Source organism: Glandiceps talaboti, chromosome 16, assembly GCF_964340395.1.
Source record: "Glandiceps talaboti chromosome 16, keGlaTala1.1, whole genome shotgun sequence".
NCBI classification, from domain to species: Eukaryota; Metazoa; Hemichordata; class Enteropneusta; family Spengelidae; genus Glandiceps; species Glandiceps talaboti.
This window is the reverse complement of record NC_135564.1, coordinates 13,561,512-13,585,510: the sequence shown is the minus strand read 5'-3', so window position 1 is coordinate 13,585,510 and position 23,999 is coordinate 13,561,512. Positions and strand designations below refer to the sequence as shown.

At 37.1% G+C, this 23,999-nt stretch overlaps 1 protein-coding gene across 1 annotated transcript; it reads left to right on the top strand.

The window, feature by feature from the left end:
- The first annotated feature begins 706 nt into the window (after window positions 1–706).
- On the top strand, window positions 707–18,382 carry LOC144447488 (ras-related protein Rap-2b-like). Its single transcript, XM_078137525.1, has 5 exons — window positions 707–836; window positions 1,137–1,574; window positions 12,608–12,696; window positions 14,027–14,231; window positions 16,001–18,382. The coding sequence occupies exons 2-5, from the start codon at window positions 1,304–1,306 to the stop codon at window positions 16,300–16,302; spliced, it is 867 nt and encodes a 288-aa protein (XP_077993651.1). The 5' UTR covers window positions 707–836; window positions 1,137–1,303; the 3' UTR covers window positions 16,303–18,382.
- Window positions 18,383–23,999: the final 5,617 nt, after the last annotated feature.

Here is a 23,999-nt window from a genome sequence, read left to right as displayed (position 1 = left end):
TAACGGATCCCTGCTGGGTTAGTGACATGTGACTCAATGGAATGACAATAGGCGGGTTACTGAACCCCGCTGGGTTAGTGACATGTGATTCAATGGAATAACAATCTATTATGCTAATATGTATGAGTGACTTTACTATACAACGGCTGCTACCGTGTGTAATGGCTATAGAATTGATACAGTTATGTACACCACCAAAACACGACCCAAAGTCACATGACACACGATTTCCGCAGAATTGATAATCTGTCATTTCCGAATGTTATTGAAATAAAACAATTACAGATTACTCTCCAATAGACAATATTACTGTACCCTGGTTACATAAAAGATGCTTAATTTTGAATTTAAATTGACAGATTTTCAATAAATATTAGGTATAATCAACGTATGAAACGAGACACAACGCAACAAGTAAATTGCGCCAATATAGAACCCATCCATGCAACGATGTCGTAATATTCCCCTGTTATTAAATGGAACGTACCAACGTATCATTATGAGTCACGTGATATTGAAAAGGGGCATCGCCCAGTTGAATCACCATATTTAGTCATTCCTCATTAAATATTCCATTTTAATCCGTGGCATCACTACCGCATCTACCAATCACCGCCCGTATTATTATAAAACTAGGTCATTACAGATTTAAAACCTGCAAATAGATATCAATGTTGTTCTAATTTATGATGAGTAATAGTGGGTCTGAACTACTACTCTATAAATACAGTTGTGGTGAACCGTAGGACAGAACACATCAATACAACATTCATCCGAGCATAGTTATACTTTTCCACGAGTGATATTTCGATTATAATCAAGTGCTGTTTTTATCTGTAAGTTGTATATTTTGTTATTGCATAGTGTGGTTCGATACGCCTGTTTAAATGTATAACCGCCAGTTATGTTATTCATGGTAATATTATTGTTGAGGTCGATTTGTATTGATTTCCATATGTTAGTGCTTGGTACGATTCTGTAGTTTACAAAGGTTCGCTAATTGATCTATTTATACAAATCGAGTTGTTTGCATTATCCGTTCGTTGATGCCGCCATCATTTGTACACGCTCCCGCAGTTTTAATCAATATGGCTAAGCCCCTGGTTAACTTTTTTCTCTATATTATCTTTTTTCAGTGAAAGTGTCATCGTCCATACTTGACCTGGTTAAACGATCTCTGGGGTACGTCATCAAGCCATAAATACTCGTGTGACTCACTCACTTTCGTCAGTGACAACGATTGGGCCGTCAACGTTGATTACTGCTACTACTACATTGAGTTCATCTACCAGAACGTACTTAGATGAAGGACGCTGAGTCTTGCGGTAGAACATCTGCCAAACGATTTTCATTACAACGTGTATGTGACAGCAGTGAAATGACCATCAAAGCAAGGACTCGTAGTGCTAGCGAACCTTTCCTAACTTTAAGTGATTTGCCAGCTTATAATGCACCTCCCTGTTACAAAGTGTATCTATTGGGAGATTCGTCAGTTGGAAAGTCGTCCCTCGCCGTGCAGTTTACCAGTTCGTCGTTTTCTGTGGGTTTAAGTGAATACGAGCCTTCACTTTGCGGTAAGTGTACTTTGAACTCCCTTGCTCCTATTAATGTCCTTCGAACCATGCATGTATCTTAAAATTCCAAAAAATGGTAAATTTTAATAAATACTGTGGTTTAAGTTAAAACAACCACCGAGATACAGCGAACATATGTTGTTGCAGGCTGCAGGATACTGTAACAGCCGTGAGTTATTGGTTTTACGTGCGAAGGCCAGCGTGTCGGCTGAGTAAACTCATTGTACGCACACTAATACTGTTTGTAAACACGTTACCCTTTTAAAAGCAGAAAAGCGTTTTTGTTTCCATTTAAACCTCGTGTATTTTATACATGTTCGACGTTTTAGTCCCAGCAATCACGCTTTACATAGCCGTTGTCTACAAACATGTCTAATACATCACTGCATTGTCTCCTAAGCGCTACTTTAAAGATATATACTTTAACATTTAATGACTCATTTTCTATCCATTTACTCTTTCTGAATGAAATAAAGGTATCCCTTCTGTCCGTTTACATTTTATATGCCGTAAAGGTATCACAAGTTCCCGAACCACTCAATGTTTTTCTACTTGGCCCACATGATGTATTATATACGTATACACCTACATCCACAGTAATGGGGACAGAATACTATAGGCATTTTTGAAATGAATACTGTATTACCAATTGTATCGAGATATGTCCAGATGGTGAACATGGTATAAGAACATGTTCAGGTGTTCAAACCTGCATACGGATACACAGCCAGGTGGTGAACATGGTGTGGGGATATAACCAGGTGGTGAACATGGTGTAGGCATATAACCAGGTGGTGAACATGGTGTAGGGATATAACCAGGTGGTGAGCATGGTTTAGGGATATAACCAGGTGGTGAATATGGTGTAGGGATATAACCAGGTGATGAACATGTTTTAGGGATATAACCAGGTGGTGAACATAGTGTAGGGATATAACCAGGTCCAGGTGGTGAACATGGTATAGAGACATGACCAGGTGGGCAACATAGTGTAGGATATAACCAAGTGGGCAACATGGATGGTGTAGGGATATAGGCAGGTGGGCAACATGGGTGTGTAGGAATATAATCAGGTGAGAAACATGGATGGTGTAGAGACATAACCAGGTGCATGGGCAACATGGTGTAGGATATAACCGAGTGGGCAACACAGTGTAGGAAATGTAACCATGTGGGCAATTGCAACATGATGTACAACGCAGGTTTTCCCCGGGTACTCCGGTTTCCTCCTGCATTATCACTGAACCCATGAGGGATGGCCCACACTGGACAAGTGTTTATATACTTAAAGAACTATCCAGTAAGACAAGTGTTTATATACTTAAAGAACTGTCCAGTATAAATAAAGATTATTATATTATTGTATTATGTAGGGATATAACCAAGTGCTCAGCATAGTGGACATGGTGTGTAGATACAAATTGGTGAGGACAATCTGTAAAAGAATATGATTTGATCATTTAAAATCGGTCATGGAAGTAACCTAAAGGTTTGACTATACCTTAAGAATATGTTTTCTAGAAAAACCATTTGACTGCAGCTGTCCATAGTGAGGGAAAATTTCTCGATGCTTAGACATGCCAGACATAAGTAAGCAATCAAAAAGAGTGGGTCATTTTAGTTTGCAAGCACAAAGCAATGGAAATGTCAAACGTCGAATCCATCTTGTTTAATCGTCAAAAAATAGAGTCATTCCGAAAAAAAAAAGACATGGCCTAGGGGTGTTCACATTAAGGAAAATGAATTATTTGGAATCAATTTTTTATAACATGAGTGGGTTTCGTGTGTCTATGTTTCCTACTAGTATGTAATCCTCGACGAAGAGGCGTCAGTCAAAAGACAACGTAGAAAGGTCATGGAAATAAGCGTAAACGTTCAGTTAGCTATCTATTTAGACGGTAAACATGACAATATGGGGATCCACGCACACCACGATACACTGATAATATTCTCCCTGTTAAATATCTCAGTGAGATATTGACTTTTGATGCTAGCTGTCACGGTGGTTTTGTGGCTACTTGTATACGTTTTGGTATGTAGTTAAGTATCACTGCAGACCGTCAACATAGTTCATCTTTTATTTATACCTACCACCAGACGTCATGTGTCTTTTCATTTTGTTTTCAATATTCAACAAGGCCAACCCTTGATGACATCTCCAAAATAGACATTCGAGTAAACATTTATGTAAATTTATGAATATGGTTGAATAAGCACAGAATATCAAATCGCGCCGTCATCTCCTTTGAAAGTGAAAATGCTGATGAAGGATCGCTACGACGACGCGCGCAGAGAATATTTTTCGGTATACTTTACCGATAATGTAATCAATCATTCTGTATTAAATGAAGCCCTAAATTGTACCATGGTAATCACAGCAATTGTTAATGATTCACTGTAAGTCGTTTATTATATAATAGTGTACATTGCAGAACAAATTTAAACACGTATTCGTGTATACAATCTGCCACATAAGTATTAAAAGCTGCGTTGACAGATGCAATTAGATTTCCTCTCTGCGATTTGCAAAATCAAAAGAATCCCCGCTGATGATGATACCTGGATATCGAGAGACGTAATAAGTAATCTCGCATGTCGTAAATTCCATCTTCTATCAACGTCAAACCCTGGAACTCTATCACTACGTCGTATTCCAAAGACATCTTTACGGCATCGTTCAAGAATAATATAGCTTGCTGTAGAATGCAACATTGCACATCATGTGAACACATCGAGGTGTAACCATTAGCAAAACTTGTTATTTTATACTGAATAACACCCATAATTCAACAATGTCTAATTATCAGATACGACAGAAAAGATTTAGGAATTTTTGAAGTAGATTCAGTTTGTCGTCTTCTTGTAAGAAAACAGAGAGAGAGAGATTCGCATGTCTGACACATAATCAGGTTCTTGTCTCTGAATGATGGCTCAATACTTGTGCTAAAACTGTGAACGCAAGTGATATCGCGAACTGATATGGTATGATACCGCTACTGTGATCATCGCTGTTTTCGACGATGACCTTATCGTCAAACTTAATTACGTCGAAACCTTGTAAAATGAGTATACATTACCACGACTGAAGAAGTATAGAAAGACAATTACTCATTGCTGATATCATGGAGAACATATACGACACACTAGGGGTTTTTTGAAGCAGTGCGTGGGAGTGTTCAGATCTTCATGAAAGTAGCCCGCTAACTCACGAGTCTACAGTCCAAAGTTGACTGTGTAATTGAAAAATAACTACATTTTGAGTGGAGTCCCTACAGTATATATTATTGAACGTAGGTCAAAATCTGTATTTTACGCGATTTGGAGACATCTACGTGTATTTTCAGAAAAATAAAACATAAATGTACCGTGTAATGTGGTATGGGAGTAGTGCAGAGTAAAATCTGTCTACTAGTCAACTGCGTTGGCGGCATTCTCGAGATACCTATCTACCTATTTATCTATTTTACTTCACGACGTCCTGTAACACCCATTACTGAGAGAGAGAGAGAGAGAGAGAGAGAGAGAGAGAGAGAGAGAGAGAGAGAGAGAGAGAGAGAGAGAGAGAGAGAGAGAGAGAGAGAGAGAGAGAGAGAGAGAGAGAGAGAGGGGGGAGAGAGAGAAGAAATGTGCGGTTATATTATTTAATAATATAACACGATATGTTATGACAACAAAGAATGTGACACAATATCTAATATAATATGGTATCTTAAGAATAGAGTAGAACATAATGATCTAATATAATGACTTAATGTGCAATGTAACACAATGCATACAACACGATACACTATACTACAATGCAATGAAATACAACACTGCATTACTATGCAAACAACACAATACACTACAAGGCAATGAAATGCAATGCATACAATGCACTACACACAATACACTATACTACAATGCAGTGACATACAATGCATACAAAACAATACACTACAATGAAATGATATTCAATGCATAAAATACACTATACTACAATGCAGTGCAATACAATGCAACACAATGCATACAATATAACACAATACAATGCAATGAAATACAATGTCTACAATGCAATATTACACGACACAACAACGTAAGATAATGTTCAGTACCATACAATCTCTACTGTACTGTGATGTAATATAATTTTAAATGATCATATGACCTGTATACTCTATTAATTATGAATTATTATGTAAGTGATGACAATATTAATTGGTGCCAAAGATCAATAACAAGTACTTATAACGTTGATGGGAATATAATTAATCAACCATCAATACTGTAAAATATATACCCCGGGCTATACAGGTAAACAAAGTCATAGATACACAGGGTTATACAGATACACAGGGTTAATCAGATACACAGGGTTATACAGACACACAGGGTTATACAGACACATGGGGTTATACAGATATACAGGGTTATACAGATATACGGGGTTATACAGATACACAGGGTTATACAGATACACATGGTTATACAGATCCATGGGGGTTATACAGATATACAGGGTTATACAGATACACAGGGTTATATAGATATAAAGGTCTATACTTAGTAGTTTTTGACAGTGAAAACGTGAAAACGAATTGTAGAAATCTATAGACATTCTCATTACTTATGTTACCCCATAGTCCATAAGCAAGATCTATCGGTACAACGGGGTGGGTGGGGGGGGGGGTTAAATTCCACTATACCCCTTCTGGAAGCTCAGAATATAAACTTTGTGACAATTGTGGGTAGGCTATTAGGATATTTACGGTGAATCGATTCTGTTTTCGATTCCAGTCAGATTGCTAGAGTTGAATTTTTTAATTTATATGTTTCCCGTATTGATTTACAGGCGTCTATAACTTACATTTTGGGTATTTTTTACACGTGGTGATAACAGTTGTTCAGTCACGCAACGAAAGTATAGAAAGTCGTTGGATGAAATAAAGTCAAGGAAATATCTGAAATATGATATTCTGTAATACGACTATGATACTAGAAAATTCTATTATTAGTAAAATCACATGCCGATACATGTAATATGGGAATTACGTACACATGATACAGTTCACATGAAGCACAACGTGCGTGGGCCACGCGGTTCGCAGTCACGTTGGTAAAAAAAACGGTCTAACGTGATTATACTGCGGTGTCGTTAAAACAGCTCTCTGACTCATTAGGTGTTTGCGACGGATGTCACAGCGGGATTCGTACAACTGTCATATATCCTCTACGGCATAAGTCGCTATACTCGTTAATTAAGGTTAAGCTGGCGGTTCTTCATCACTTTTTCGTGTTAGTTTGTTCCGTTGTTGCACCCTCTCTCTCTAATAAATTATCGATTGTACTGTGGAAATGATGGGTATTTCCGGGAAGGATTTCTATCAGATAACACAATCTATAAGATATTAGGGATTTAGATTTTAAATTAGAAGTCTTGATAAATCATAGCTGTCAATTCATAGAGACAGACAGACAGACAGACAGACAGACAGACAGAGACAGACAGACAGACAGACAGACAGCGAGTGATCGAGTGAATGCGTGCGTGCGTGCGTGAGTGAGTGAGTGAGTGAGCGAGCGAGTGATGATGAGGGGAGTATATGGATGGGAGTGATTACAGAGGCAGACAGATAAATACACACGCGCGCGCGCGCATACACGCACACAGAGAGAGAGAGAGAGAGAGAGAGAGAGAGAGAGAGAGAGAGAGAGAGAGAGAGAGAGAGAGAGAGAGAGAGAGAGAGAGAGAGAGAGAGAGAGAGAGAGAGAGAGAGAGAGAGAGAGAGAGAGAGAGAGAGAGAGAGAGAGAGAGAGAGAGAGAGAGAGAGAGAGGCTGGTTTGAAAGGTTGACAAGTCGGAAGCATATCCACATGATCAAATGGTATGCATAGAGTGAGTAGCCATGCATTGATAAGGAGGTGTGATAAATGACAAACTGTTAAGACTCAGATTACAACCCAGTCGTGTGAGGTTCTTATTCTATAAATACCTTCAGTTGACATGACTGAAATGGGTCAAAGCTTTTCCTGATAAGAAGCTCGAGGGAATGGAGGGGTTTGGATACGGCTGTATTCACACAGTATGTACCCACATTACATTAGTTACAAAGTACACATTCATGTAATTACCAGAATTCTGAATATTTGAACTTATGTTCAAAATAAATAATAGTACAAAAAGAACGCACTATGTATCGATATCACATTGTAGAAGTTATGTGTCAATTGGAATAACAGACAACTGACCGCCACGAGCTAGACTCACTGTAAAATCGCCCCTATGGCGATCATGGAAAATAAACGCTTGGCATAAGTTTGCAGACTCAGTTGCTGTGACCTGATAAAGGTCACATGCATACGGCTGAGAGCGATCGCCTGGTAAAGAGATACTGTAAAACGTGAAGACATTTACATAACTGCACGGAGGATAAACTTTGCATATCTGATCGTAGCTAGACATTCTTGTCACGGTGTCATCATCATAGTGTCCATGTCCCCGGAAGAAAAAAATGGTCGGGCATTTCAACAAAAGGTGTAAAAACAACTACGTTTTACTCTACAGATATCATTCAAATATGTGTACATGTAGAAGGTGTCAATAATCCTTTCTATTCGTGTTGATGGACACATCATTCAAGTTAGAAGAGTTGTTTGCCAAATACAGAAAATACCACATGTATAATTCTACAACCATTATTACACGTTGCATAAAAGACATAACAATTCTTCTTTCATATTTTGACACATATATTTATTTTAAAAAAAACATCATCAATGCCGTAAAATGTACTTCGAATTTACTTATCGTATACTTAATGCTGTATGATGACGTCATTTCCAAACGCATGCGTAGATGTCATGCACAGGAGCTTCGACCAAAATATGAAGTCTCCAAGCACTCAACAGACATATAAAATGCATGTTCTTTCGGGTCTATACCTGGGCATACCCGAACGTCGAAATCTGAAACTCGAGCATCGATTACAAAATGGTGCTAACGATATTTCAGGCTATCGTTTATTTATTGCCGCCAAATACTAGTAAGATTCCCGACTTAGTGATCAGCAAAACGGCATTTGTGGAGGATTTCACAGCAGTATCCGTTAAGTTCTGGTTGAAATTTCTTAGACAGGATAAGTACGCAGTAAAAGTTATCACGGCTTTAATCGGGAACATAAAATCAATTTTGATTCGTTTTCCTAAGTTAGTAGTAAATCACAGTCCGTTAAAACTAACGACGGCACTAACCATGATCATAATCTTTATTTCTTCTATAGCGCATTACATTTGAAAAAATCTCAATGCTCTTCACAGACCATTTAAAGAAAATAAAATGGAAAAAGAGACAGTTAAAAGTATACAAACGCTGATAAAAATAATACTTCATTAAAAACTGATTGGACAAAAAATGACAGTTAAAACAATCATATACAAACACTGGTCAAAAGTAATTCTGGATTCAAAAACAACGCCATCTGTGTGGTGAATTCTTGCTATTACGACACGGTGTATGCTACTTACGCAGAGTCGTGGTATCAATCGATTGAACTCAACCAATTACGGTAACTTTTGGAGGATAAAAATTGAGATGTTAAACTACCATTTACACATTGCCACTCGAGAAATAATGAACCGTGTCGATGTTCGCACCACTCCCATACTACAAATAACTTGCTATCACTTGGTAATCAAATGTTATTGGGTATCGTATGTTGCAAATAGAGGGTTAATTGTTCATGGGTGACCACAATTTGGAAAGATGCCACGAGAATCTAGAACTTGTCCTTTGGCATTTCTTTCACTTCTGTGGTCATGGAGACCGGTGCGTGACTAACGACGTCCAAGTGAAATCCTAATCTATCCAGAGATGATATGATTCTTTTTTTTTGACGTAATTTCAAACCATGAATACGTTTTTAAGCAATCAACATTTTAGAAATATAATCATGGAATTTTGAAGTTGTTTTTGGGATGTTGATATCGATTTTTGAACATTCGGTTTTTTTTATACTCGGATCGAAAATCAAAACATGAACAGTGTTTCACTTTATTGAGCTCGGTGTTAGGGGGCACTTTTCACTTGGACGTCGTTAGTCACGCACCGAGAGACCGAATATTATTCAAATTAAGTGTGCAAAATGACTGTACAGAATAAACCAGTTTTCACACATTTAAAAAAATACCTTCACACGTTGTTAACTGTGATGTGCATTCATTGCTTCTGCGTTGTACTTCTACAGCATGATGTTAGCTGTTCCATCTACTTGGTATACACTGTCCTTACATAGCTCGACTCCAGCTTCAAATACAACTACAAGATTAAATGGACATGGGCCAACTTTAGACAGTTTTGAGAGGAACATGTTAAACAGACATACAGGCAACCACACATTATCAATTTTTCTTCTCTGGGCGATATTGAGTTTATATAATATATAGATTTGTTAAAACAAACTAAGGTTTATTGAAACCCAGTTTGATAGTAAACAGTCCTTGTATACATGACGAGAATTTTACAGGTTTTTTTTTTGACAGCTGTCCGTATTTTTTGAATTGATTCCCTTCAGTGTTTGAGTCTAAATCTGGCAGCATTCACTGAGTCCAGGACCTGCGGTTCGAGCAATTCTTTATTCGATCATTCTTTCGTTCGTTCATTAATTTACGTGTTGGGAATGGCTCTCAGGGGACGTCTTTTCCCGCACAGACCGTTGCGTGGACTGAATCCACATCGGGAATTTTTTTTTTTAAATAAAAAAAAAACATCGTGATCGTTCACAAGGGTATGCACTCGTAAATTGATACAAAAATTAATTTGTAAACAGTTCTGGCAATGGAGCGCATCAATAACATGACATTTGGGGTTTGCTATCACGTGTCAAAATAATTAATAACGTGTTATTATTTCTTATTCTTAGTCTATTTTCTCTTTACAGTTTTCGTAATATTTATTACAAAGTATGATTGATTGGTAGAGTGATTCGATAAGAAAGTGGGATTAGGAACTCGGTGTTTTCATTTTATATCAATTTGCGGTAGCGTTAACTATGTCAGTGTAGAGATAATTCTCACACTCTAGTCGCTATCCAGGGTACTGAGTTTTTCTCGCAGAAATAACTCATGAACGTATTTTACCACTACCGTAAAGGGGCCTCGTGATTTTACGACAATGACACAGTCAATTCGGCTCTACCATCTGAAAGTCAAGAGGATTCCGAGTTTAACTGACGTGTATATATTTAATTTATTCCAGTCAGTTACTAGGCAACGTGATGCTATAAATATCAACCAATTTAATTTCTAAGAGAAGGTGTCGGGCTGATGACGTCATTGGTTTAGTACTTGTACTCGTGGTTTCAAACTATTATTCAGCAATTTATATTTGTAGATAGAGTAGCAATGGCGAATTGTGTTTTCCTCGTTTTTGCACGAGTACATAAAATCAGCATTCATTATACAAAGGGAGACTTGGAGCGTAATAATGAGACGAACAATTAACTAGGCAGTGGACTGATTAAAATAATGATTCACATATAATTGGAGTTTGTAATAATGTCACCAACTGTAGTCAGGCTAATTATAGTGTGTGTAAACTTTGTAATATAACTACTCTAGGTACACACATCGCCGTGTATCAACCACTCCATATACACGTCACCCCACAACACCTACTTCCTAACATACGTGTGTAGTCATCATTCACCATCCCGAATACAAACATATCAATGCGTTAAAATCCTCAGATGTGTTTAATCATGTACAGATCTTTTATGTTCAATTTAGTTGCTCTCAAATCCAGAAAATAAAACAGAATAGATTGCAATTCTGAACAAGGCATGCAGCATGCGTGTACAGCATTAGAGCTCTCTGATTGCCCATCCTCAAGCAATGACCAACGATTAGTTTCACTGTTTGAGATGCAATATGGAGGCCTTCAATCAGGTGTATTTAGCAGTGCAGTGAGCCCACACTGGAATATATGTATCACGCGTGTAAACCAGCATAAAATGCGTGTAATACATAAACGCCCACAAGTTTTCAATTATTTGAGTTCAATGGTTTCTGTGTCAGAAAAAATGAATAAATTTTACAGTTTAAATAGAACAGTCCGGATCTGGACGATCCCTCAGCAATTATTCTGTTCCATATCATATTGCTGAAATAATTTGATTGTCAAAATGTGACCGTGGGAGGGTTTATAGCATCGTATTCAGTCAAACGATTTGATGCTATAATAATTTTTCAGTGTACCCAGAAATTACATCATGGTTGTAGAAAACCAAAGTTTCTATCTCAGTTGAACAACCCTATATATAGCCTCGTGACGAGTGTATACTCATTTCCAAAGCACATCTTGACATGGATATCATACTATATACTAAATGAGTTGTATGCAACTAAAATGGTGTCTCGGGTTTGATTTTATTACTTGAAGACAGGCAACAACATAATCTTATTTTACGATACATACATACACATACAAACTGTTGTTAACGTCAAGGAATGGTGTGACCGTTGGCGACGGTTCGAAAATTACTATATCAACTTTATATAGTGGACAAACATAGGCTATTTTGGGTGTCAGATTCATTACAAAATGGAATAAATTTTCAGAAGTGATCTCATTTGCCCCTTACTGTGGTGTTATATAACGTGATTTGATTATGTTCTGCGTGAAATTCAATAAATATCAAAGTGATTTATGGCAGCTCTATCAACCCCTTGCAAGGTTACCACGATTGGACGTAGCTGTGTACCATATATGGTCATCTTTTACAGGGACGAAATCATGTTAGTTTAGTTGTATATGTTGTTCTATATTGCTCTTTCGTTGGCATTCAAAATGTCGCTTCTTCAAAACGAACGTCACACTTGTCGACTCCCACACATGCAGAGAAAAAGCACACACTGACTACCCCGCACTTTCGTTGGGACACTTGTACAATGCAATTCGTCCCAAAACAAACACATATAATAAAAACAAACACAGATACATCAATTTAATAATAATATTTATTAAATCATCAATCATTTTTTTTAATTTTGTTTTAGACGACTACAGTGAAATGTACGACAAAACGATATCCGTCGACGACAGTGAAGCGACATTGAAGTTACTTGATACGCCGCCATGTACACATGTGAGTTGTCAAGCGTTATTCTCCATAATTTATCATATTTATCTAAATGGCGTCAAATCCTCATTGGAGTATTGTGTTATGTAATATCACAGTAGTTGATTGACACTGCCACTGACCATAGATCCATCACCAGCAGTTGGTGATGGGGGGGGGGGAGGTCTATGCCCTGACCTATCAGTAACCAGTAACAAAATAATCCCGTACGTCAACACAGGAAAATTTGGGGGTTTGATAAAATTGAACTTTGAGATTTATATCTCCTGGTAGTTATGTTTGATTGACAAGAATTGGAGACAAAGGAATGTATTGGCAGTGATGTATACAATAGACACCAGTGGAAAGATAAACAACATGGCGGAGCCGCATTGTTTATCTTTCCACCGGTGTCTATTGTACTTATGCCCGACAAGTTCACAGGATGGGCTTTGTCCATCTCACCCTTGCTTGACTAGATTAAGATAAACCTCAGACAATTAAATTAGTGGTCTGAGGATAAACACAGACAAATAACGCTGAGTACACACTGTGTCACCCCTTGTCAGGCTATGTGATGATAAAAGTGTACACAGTCGGATGGGGACACACACAGCATGCACAAATAAGCCATACAACATTACCTAACCACCCCAATAAACACTAGCTTTATGAAGGACTGTCATTGGTTAGAATTTTGTAATTGATTAACAAAGACATGATGTTAATGACTGTGTGGGTGGCGGTGGATTCTAAATTGCATCTCTCGAGACTTTTCTAGAGTAACGACTTTGACTATATACGTGAGTGGAGGTGTAAATCGTAACGATACCGTATAGGTACTAGACAAAGTTTCTCGGCGACCATGTCGTGTAGTCGTGCAGTCGAGATTTCGTTTATTTAACTGGAGACAGAATAGTAAAGTATGTAATTACTCTGGAACGGTGAATCGGAAACGAGGTGTTTCCCTGGAGAGGTTCCCGGGTGGTGTTTACTCCTTTTTAGCTTCCCACTTTGTTATACTGAATTTATACGAATCGACGTGTTTTTAATTGTAATTGTATGAATGTTTTATGGAAAACCTATATTCACTAGTAGTAATATTCTTATTTTGTCTCGTCTTAAGAGGACTGAAATAACCTAATCAATTAGTCTTTATGTCCTCAAATCATGTAACCCTGGGTATTATGAATATCAATCAGTTGAATATACCTCGGACATAAATGTCAAGTTGGCTGTTTTGTGTGTATAAGGCGTACGTACGTACGTACGTACATACATACATACATACATACATACATACATACATACATACGTTTGTAACTGACATATTGATTCTGTTCCTTTCAAAATACAGAAAGAGTTTGAGAAAAGTGAAAGTGAGTACCTAAACGATGGCGATGCATACTTATTGGTGTATTCAATTACAAGTAAGCGAAGCTTCCAACGAGTATCTGAACTCAGATTCCGATTAACACGAGGTCAGGAGAGAGAGACGGTGCCTGTCATTCTGGTGGGGAACAAAAGTGATTTAGAACGATCTAGAGAAGTCACTTATGAAGGTGAGAAGTATTTATATCGCTGATACAAATTTCCTCTGGGGGCGACTCCTACGTTTTGACATTTGACAACAGCTCAAATAATTCAAAGTTATCAATATGGTAATAGTATTACAAAGACGTCACCAGGAGTCACGTGAGGACTTGAATTTTAACGAGTGTGAATTTTAACAACTGTACAAGGTAGTATGGCGGGGAGGGGGTTAAATTTTAACAAAACAAAGTAGAACATGTGGAGTGGGTTCAACTTTAGGCGAACTAGCAGACGACAGTTGGAATGAGGTAACCTTTACACAAAACCACAGACAGCATTTTATAGTCCAGTAACCTTTAAATAGAACAGCAGGCGGACGACATACAGAATGGGATCAGACGTCAGCATAAAGCGGGGTAAACTTTCAACAAAACAGCAGACGACAGTTTATAGTTTGGTAAACTAAGCAAATGACTGCACGGGGGTTGACAAACTTCAAACCATGGATGTTTTAGGAGAGTCTCCCCTTATACCCCCATGTTCAAACAAAATTACTGAGTGGGATAATCTTTAAACATGTCTAGATCAGAATGGAGTGGGAGGAACTTTAAACAGAAAAGCAGACGACAGTATGGGGTAAACTTTAAACAAAACTATTGAGTTTACCCAACTTTAAACAAAAAAGTAAAGGACAGTATGCCGTACGAAGGTGGGCAAATTTTAACAAAATTACTGAGCGGGGTAAACTTTAAACAGAGCAGAATGGAGTGCACATGGGTCAAAACAGCAAACGACAGTTCAGACTGGGATACACTTTTACAAAATAGCAGACGACAACACGAAGGCGGGTAAACTTTAACAGAATTACTGAGTGGGGTAAACTTTTAAACAGAACAGAATGGACAGACGACAGTATGGAGTAAACTTTAAACAAAACTTGTGAATTCACCCAACTTTAAACAAAACAGCAAAGGACAGTACAGTACAGTACGGAGGTGGGAAAACTTTAGGCTAAAGAGCAGACGACAGTTCTGAATGGCGGACACTCCCAATACAACAGACACCAAACGACAGTTCGGAGAAGAATAAATTTAGAACATTATGTGGTTGAATAAATGTCAAACAAGATTTACGTTGGGTAAATATTGCAGAAACAGCAGATATCTGTGTTTAGTGGTATAAATATTTAACCAACGAACAAACGGTTGTAAATAACACTTTTAAGGAAATAACATCCGACAGTATTTTAATTGGGGAACTTACAGTAAGGCATGTAGTAGACGTGATGATACAAATAGCAGATGAAGTGGGGTTATTTGTAATCTTAGCTTTTGGACGAATATGGCGTGATGGTTCGTATATGAGAAGTACACACTCTTTTTTTGTGTGATTGAATTAAGATGATCTGTTTGAAGAGTAACATCATACACGTCATGGTGTAGATGACATTTTTTACATATTTATTGAAATACGTCATTACTGCAATGTTACCAATATGTATACGATCGTTATGTCACAGCAGATATATAAATAATGTGAATGTCGCTCTCGTTATCTCATACATTTTCCCCGTCTTTGCAATTTGATGTTTATAACTACCTCTTTTTGAGTGACATTTTTCAAAACAACCTAGGATGTTTGTCTATCTCTAATGCACTACATAAGGCAATGAAAGTAATTGCTGTGTCTGATGCATTATAGTCCATCATATTTAGATCACGATCAACACGTATCTCTAATCAGTAACCATGGTTACCATGCATACTTACAGTATAAATGATAATTATTGTAATTTCAGAAGGAAGACATTTCGCCGCATCCTTCAACTGTAAATTCATAGAGACGTCAGCTTCGTTAGGTCATAACATCGACACGATGTTTGAGGGCGTCGTGCGACAGATTCGATTGAGGGCGCACAAATCAGACGAGAAACACATGCCGGACAGTCCACAGAAGAGGAAAAACAGTAAACGGAGACGGAGCTCGGTCTTTCAGAGAGCCAGAGGCATATTTGGTCGTTTCTTTGGAAAAAGAGACAGTGATCCGTCGCCAAATTACAGATCACGTTCCAAGTCATGCCATAATCTGGCAATATTGTGATTTGGACTGACAGGTGTTACCATGGTTATAACAGCTTTAATGTAAATATATCGCATAATGTAAATATTCGTAAATGTGTGTAATTTCGTGGCCTGTATATATTTCTTCGTTTATCACCGCTAGATAATCGTAGACGAGTTCTAATTTCGGTATATGACTGTAACACCACAGAATTACTATCACCAAACAAGGACAGACCATGATATCTCACATCATAACACGTTGAGGTGATGGTGAATTATTTGCTCATAGTTTTGTTTTAAAATGGCTATTCTAATTTATTTTGTTCATGTTGCTCTTTTGAAAGAGGTCTGTTACAACTTTCAAGAGCGATAATATCATAGAAAAGAGATATATTTTGACAATTCTGTCCGGTTGCAGGAAAATTGTAGTCACACAACACATAGGGTATACTCATCACATGTGACTTCATATTCTTGCTTGGTGCTATGCGTGAATTGTGCCTCCGAAATAAACTGTTTAAAATTTTGCTGTTACTTTGTTCAAGAAAACTCCAACCCATTCTGACATAAAACAAAAAATAATCAAAAGGTCACCATACATTTTTAAAAAAATATAGGTCAAAATGTTACCAAAGTTAATCCATTTTAGAATCCAATATGGCCGCCGCTTACGGGGGGGTGGGGTGGAATAAAAAGGTCGATTTCCTTGAAAACAAGATGGTGGACCCCAAATTTCTTTTATCATTTCAAAGGGACTAGAAGCAAGCTTCCATATGGCAAAGTTTGGAGACATTATAAGAACATCGATTTTCAACGATTTTCAGTCTACCTTAATAATGGGGCATACACTTGAAATATTCGTCAGTATTGGCCACGTTCGAGTTCTCTTATGTAAGGTTTGTTTTATACAGGCAAGGGGATTATAATCCGATTAAAATCTGACAAATGTGAAAGATACAAATCTTTCTTGTTACCATGACAACTTCCGTCATTTGTTCTTGTCTTCTGTGTTCTCTTAAATAGACTCTGGAGTTCACTCCAGGGTCGATACTTGTATCGTCGTAAAACCACAGGTCTCTTTACGGCACTGACACACCTCTTTACGTCAACTGAAAGATATGGTCTGGTTTGCGAGAATGACATATCTAATGTTTACTTTCTCTTTGGGGAGGTGGACGGAGAGGGGGAGGCTATGTACCTGATGTAAATATAAAAGAGGTCCATTATGCCAAACATACTAGTCATGAAATAGAGTAAATAAAACGAATGAAGTCTTCGCCATCTTCAGATTTTTATCAGATTGGGATTATTTTTATTGTTCGAAGCATGTCAAGTATTTATCACATCTCTTACAGTCTGTAAATATTCCCATGTTTGAGCTCCTTTTAAAAAAAAAATTTAATTGTATTCATTTTTTCGATTTGAAGAGAAACAATTATGTTACGGTTCTTCTTGGACTCCAAAGACATCGAGTTACTGAGTTCAGACGCCTAGCTCCTCACCGAAATGTACAATGTAACCGTTGGCGGCGCTCTACAAGTTCGGTAGCGCCACCAACGACATCAATCAAATTTTACAGTCTAGTCACAGACATTCTGACCATGGCAACATTTGAATAAATGAAATGATGTAATGTTGAAATTAATATTGAGAAAAGAAAGTTAGGCCAAAGGATTTCCCCCAATCTTTCGTTGTTATTTATATTTTGAGGAAAACATACAATCTTTTAAATGATGTATTAATTTAGTATTTATATGTTTAGAACTTTTCTGTAAAGACTTATAGAATCTAAGGCGCGTTCGATTTGCACAATCATAATCATGATTTATCAATCACAATCATGATTTTGTGTTTGATAAATACCAATCACAATCATGATTGGTAATCATAGTTTATAGGAAATGTGCGAAACTTGTAAAACATGTAAGTAATCATGATTGTGATTGAGCGTTTTGTTTACAACCTCGTTTCGAGAAATAATCGTCAGATTAAACACACAATCATGTTTGGGCAAATCGAATGCGCCCTTGGGTCGGATACAATTTCAGAGCATGTGTGACAGGAATTTTTTTGTATCGCAGCTAAGCTTCAGAATTAATTTCTGCTGATGGTACATTAGAAATGAATAAAAGATTATTAACTTTCTGAAATCTTCTGTGTGTCTGATTGTTTGTACTGTTACCATTTTTCTTAAAATAAACATGAAACTACTGTCATGTCTTTAGCTTGTTATGTTTATTTTGACCAATGATTGGGTTCTTGTACCTAAATATTGCTCGCATTAGATAAAGAATCGCAAAATAGTTGCTTGCCGTAAGAAACTCACGATTCTAACCAAATCCAGATCTTTACCGATTTTTTTTTCAATTTGAGAATGTTTGTCAAAGCCTTGAAAAGCAGATATTACTTGAACCCGAATGCCCACAGTCAACTTGAAGTCGAGTTATAAACCATTGAAAAGGTTCGCATCGTGCTCACATGTAGCGTTATTGAGGATGAGCTGGTCGAAGTCTCGCGAGACTTGCTATACGCATTTAATCACAGTAAATAAATATCAGAATCTCGTGATAGTTTGTCGTCATTTTATAATGAATATATTTCGATACTGAAATTTGTCAACCATCGGCAATGTAATGTATAGTTGTACATCTGTTATGTGTCAAAAATATAACGTTTGGCTTGTATCCAAGGAACTGTTTATACCCTTTCCAGCAAGACACACAGGATTCATGTCGTCTGCTTGTGCTCATTTTAAGCAAAATTCGAAAATGATAAAATGATTTTGTTATTCTTTCAAACTCTAAAATTGAAAATAATTATTTTTACCCTCCGAGGACACACTTTCTCATTACAACTGACTGTAATTAATGGAAAGTTGAATTGACCTTTCACCTCAGAATCAGTCGTTTTTAACTTTCTCTAATAAATGGAAGTCATACTTTTAATTGAATGTTTTAGAAGACAAGATACACTTGTTGGTGACACTCATGATCTACGTTAAGTGGAGCGCCACCAACGACAGAATCCTACAATATTATCGTATTCTCCGAAAATTCTTGTTATTTTTGTTTTTACATGGAAATCTTTCATTGAATGAAAACCTGAGCCAGTCATCAGTTTCGCGGCAAATTTCCTACCGGTATATCCATCCACAAATCACGTCGCAGATAACTATTATTAGAGAGAAGTGTAATCACATTACCCCTTTGTTACACTGGCTACCAGTACAACATCGTGCAGAATTTAAAATTCTCTGCTTAACATTCAAAGAACTTCATGGTTTTGCACCTGGCTATCTTAGTCAGTTACTTACCCGTCGTAGCTCCAGCCGTGGTTTACGCAGTAACTCACGGAACGAAATTTACTTACACCAACCAATCAGCAATACTGCTTATTATGGTGACAGAGCATTCTCAATTTATGCCCCACACTTGTGGAATGCTCTGCCATCGTATCTGCAGAGTGTCACTATATTCCAGACATTTAAATCAGATCTTAAGACTTATTTCTTCAATAAGACTTTCGCTTGAGTCTGTTTTTGTACTCGTTTTTCTATGCTATGTAAAGTGCATTGTGATAGTTATATGGAATGCTATATAAGAAAATTAGATTACTAGATAAAAATCACTGACATTTCAGGAACTTATGTGACGTTAATGAAAATGTTCCCTATACTTTCAAAGTCACTATTTTTTTTCAAATTGACATATACCGTCAAATGCTTTTTTACCATTCCAATGAATTTTATGACACATGGCCAAACATTTTCCCAAAATTCGATACTTTTATTCGATGCACAGACCGACATTACATTTCAATCGATGTTATGTAAAAATATTTTATTATAAAGCAAACCACTTTCGATATCATAGTTTACTATAAAACCAACGTTATTTATTTACCGATCAATTTTGATATTTATAATACTGTATTAATGATAGTTTTATCGGTTTTTCCAAGTTTACATAAATCCTAGGAATCAGGTTTATATACATCTAAAACAAACTTTTATGACAATACAGGACGAATTCTACAATTCACTCAATATCCATTCAGAAAACAAAGGCCGTGGACTTTCAAATCTGCCCTCACCAGAACCCATACCACCGATCTCAAGAAGTTCGTGCTCACCTGCCGGTAGGTTAGATCTAAAGAAAGGATTTTTTGAACTTCTTTCGTCAAATTATGAGTACTTTTTATTTATTTCTTAATTTGTTCGTGTCCATTACCCCCAAACGAACACACCGTAGCCAGGAGGATGTTACAGGAATGTGCTCTGTACGTCTGTTCGTGCCTTCGTCCGTCCGTGTCCAGCCCTGTTCGTCTAAATATGCATGAAACAGTGGGAATATCTTACGTTTACGATCTTATCATCCAATTTGACCTCGATCAAACCGTGACTGTAAAGTGCCTTTTATTTCAATAATTCGCAGTTTGGAATGTCTTCTACAAAAATGTATTTGCTAAGTGTTTCACTCTTTATTATATGGCTTTGTGGTAGTAATGTTCCACATTTTAAAATCACATAATTTCTATAATGACGTCATGATCGTAGCGTAGTACATTTCGTTATCGCTGGCACAAACCTATAACTGCACAGCCACCTATATACCTTCCGAAACTCCCTAGGGAGTATTCATCTTCTGTTGTCCCCGTCAGCATATACGATTGAATCCTTCACATTGTAAGCTCTATCCTACCAGGTCCCCAAGTATACAACTGGGCACAGTCGTACGTAATTCATGTCTTCCCAAACGATTTAAGCCACTCAGAAACAAATGGCAGCGGCCACCATGATTCCATTTTAGTTTTCCTTTGCCAAATAATTTTTTTAATTTGAGAAATTTGACAAAAGTGACTGAAAATATGGATCACAAATAAAGGTCTTGAACAGAGAAGATTTCTTTATGCGAATAAGACATAGTATACTAAAATACAACAAATTTGCATATTCCATTGTCATTCCAAATTGCGCCGATTATGAATAAATTATGCTAATGATAAAGATTTATATCATTATCTAAGTGTCAGGTGAGACTTCAAGTTGTTCTAGAGATGTTTCTGATCAATAATGGAACAGTGTTCAATTTAAAACGAAAGTACACCTACCGAGTAACACACTGTGCCCATTTTGACGCAGCTTTGACCCAGCAATATTGCACAAGAAAGGCTCAGTTTGCCCCGAGGTTACACAATGTTGTTGACGTCAGTTAGCCTTGGAGTACATAATAGTCTTTGTTTGTGATCCATGGGTTCATTTTATTTCTGGTTCAAACGACGTATAACATTGTATTGGTATGATTAGTGAAGATACGTTCTGACTATCAATACAATACATACTCAAATATAGAATTTATACATTAAAAAATGTATTGCATCAAATCGATGAGTGAACATTTGGAAAGCCTGCATCGTGTAATATTATCTTGTAGCATGTTATGACGATTGTCAATGGAATTCATTTACATAATATATCAGAACTATATACGGATATACAAATCAACCACAATGGCGACGCCAGCGTTGGCGTCTGTCGTAGTCTGACAGTATTGACATGCTTTTTTATCAAGATTACATCTACCCTAATAAGGTCATACTTATGTAGGTACGTACGTATTTATGTAGGTACGTGTTCGTACATGAGTGCATGCGCGCGCGCACGCACGCACACACACACATCCATACATCCATACATACATACATACATACATACACACACACACACACACACACACACACACACATACATACATACATACATACATACATACATACATACATACATACATACATACATACATACTTACATACTTACATACATGCAAAGAGATCAATAGCCAGTCAGATAAACGGTACTTTATATTCCATTGAATAGTGAAATGTAGTTCACGATATATCAAACCTTGCGTATATTTATCCAACTATATCATGTTTACGTCAGCTCAATAACTAAAAAAAACAGTATTCAAACTATTACCAAGCTTTGGTCTACTAATAGTTTTTGTGTGATGTACAAAGAATACCATTGACTATGGTAAAAACAATGAGCTACCCATCCGGTTATCAGTGCACGTGTACTGCATGCATGTCAATCGCGGAAAGGAAGTGGGGGCTATAAATCGTCTTTAAATTACATTAACCGGAAGTCTTACCTGTGCACGTTTGACACTCCCACTGACAGACCACTGAACACTATTCCCAATCCTTGTCAACTGAACCTCAGACCACGAGAAGAATATGGGACCCTACCCAGTGAACATTGACAAGAATGAAACGTACATGAAATAGAAGTTTTGTTGTCTTTGTGTTTGTATCGCGTGCAAGTGCTATGGGATTGTGACGTCAAATGCCACTACCCGGGTATGCGGGTACATGGGGTCATTTAGGGGTCATGTAGGGACATGACAAGTCTACCGATTCAAAATAGATGAATACTGTAACTGCAAACAATATGCGAGTCTTAGACTTTCTCCAGTGTAGTGAAATCATAACCAATACACGTGTTTATTTTGTTGAAACACCAACTTGTATTGTTCAAAGTTTGAGAGCTATCTACGGCCGAAGTCATCAAAAATATTACTGCTATAAGAAGGAGATAATGTACCTGTAAGATAACTCAACTGTACATTCTATACATATTAAATTTCTTGGGCTGAATAGAGTTCGCAAAAGTGAATACAAAAATGCACTTCAAATGTTAGTTTTCTTTAGGGAAAACACACATGTATATGGTGAGGACACAAGCTTAAGGAAGCAATATTTATTTTCTGAAATTAAAATTTCCAAAATTTATTATATAAATGATAACCATATTCATTCAGTATCAATGTATGTATGTATGTATGTATGTATGTATGTATGTATGTATGTATGTATGTATGTATGTATGTATGTATGTATGATATGATATGATATGATATGATATGATATGATATGATATGATATGATATGATATGATATGATATGATATGATATGTGTTTTATTGTCATATATATACTGATACATATATAATGAAATGTGCATTGATATTGCGTGTAATGAAAAATTTACAAAAACAATATTCTGTAGAGGACTCCTAACACGAGATTGATGCGTCAACAGAGAACTTAAATTGATTCATTAAGAGTACTAGTGTGGACTGCAGTTGGATAAAAGCTAAACAATGTGTGATTAGAACCTGATTTGATCGAACGGTACCGCTCGCCTGAGCGCATAAGTTGGAATAAATTACGTGCTGGTCTTTTACAATTAAGCTCAGTTACTTGAGCGTTGTACAACTCATTAAGAGAAGGAAGTTGGCACCCAATGATGCTACTGGCAGTGTTAACGATTCGATTGAGGCGTTTCCGGTCATCAACTGTGGCATTGCCCCACCAAACGATGATTGACAGTGTCAGGACACTCTCAATCACCGCTCGGTAGAACTTGATCAACAGTCCCTGGCTGACATGGAAACTTCTTAATCGTCTTAAGAAGAACAATCTTTTCTGTGCTTTCTTCACAATATGATCAGTATTGATTTCCCATTTCAGATCGACTGAGAGGTAAACACCGAGAAATTTAAAATATTGCACTATTTCATCCTCTGAATTGTTGATGACTAGAGGAACAATATCAGATGGATTCCTTCGAAAGTCCACAATAATCTCTTTGGTCTTTTTGACATTCAGTTCAAGATTGTTTTCAGAGCACCATGTTATGATAGAGTTCACTTCATTACGATATGATGTTTC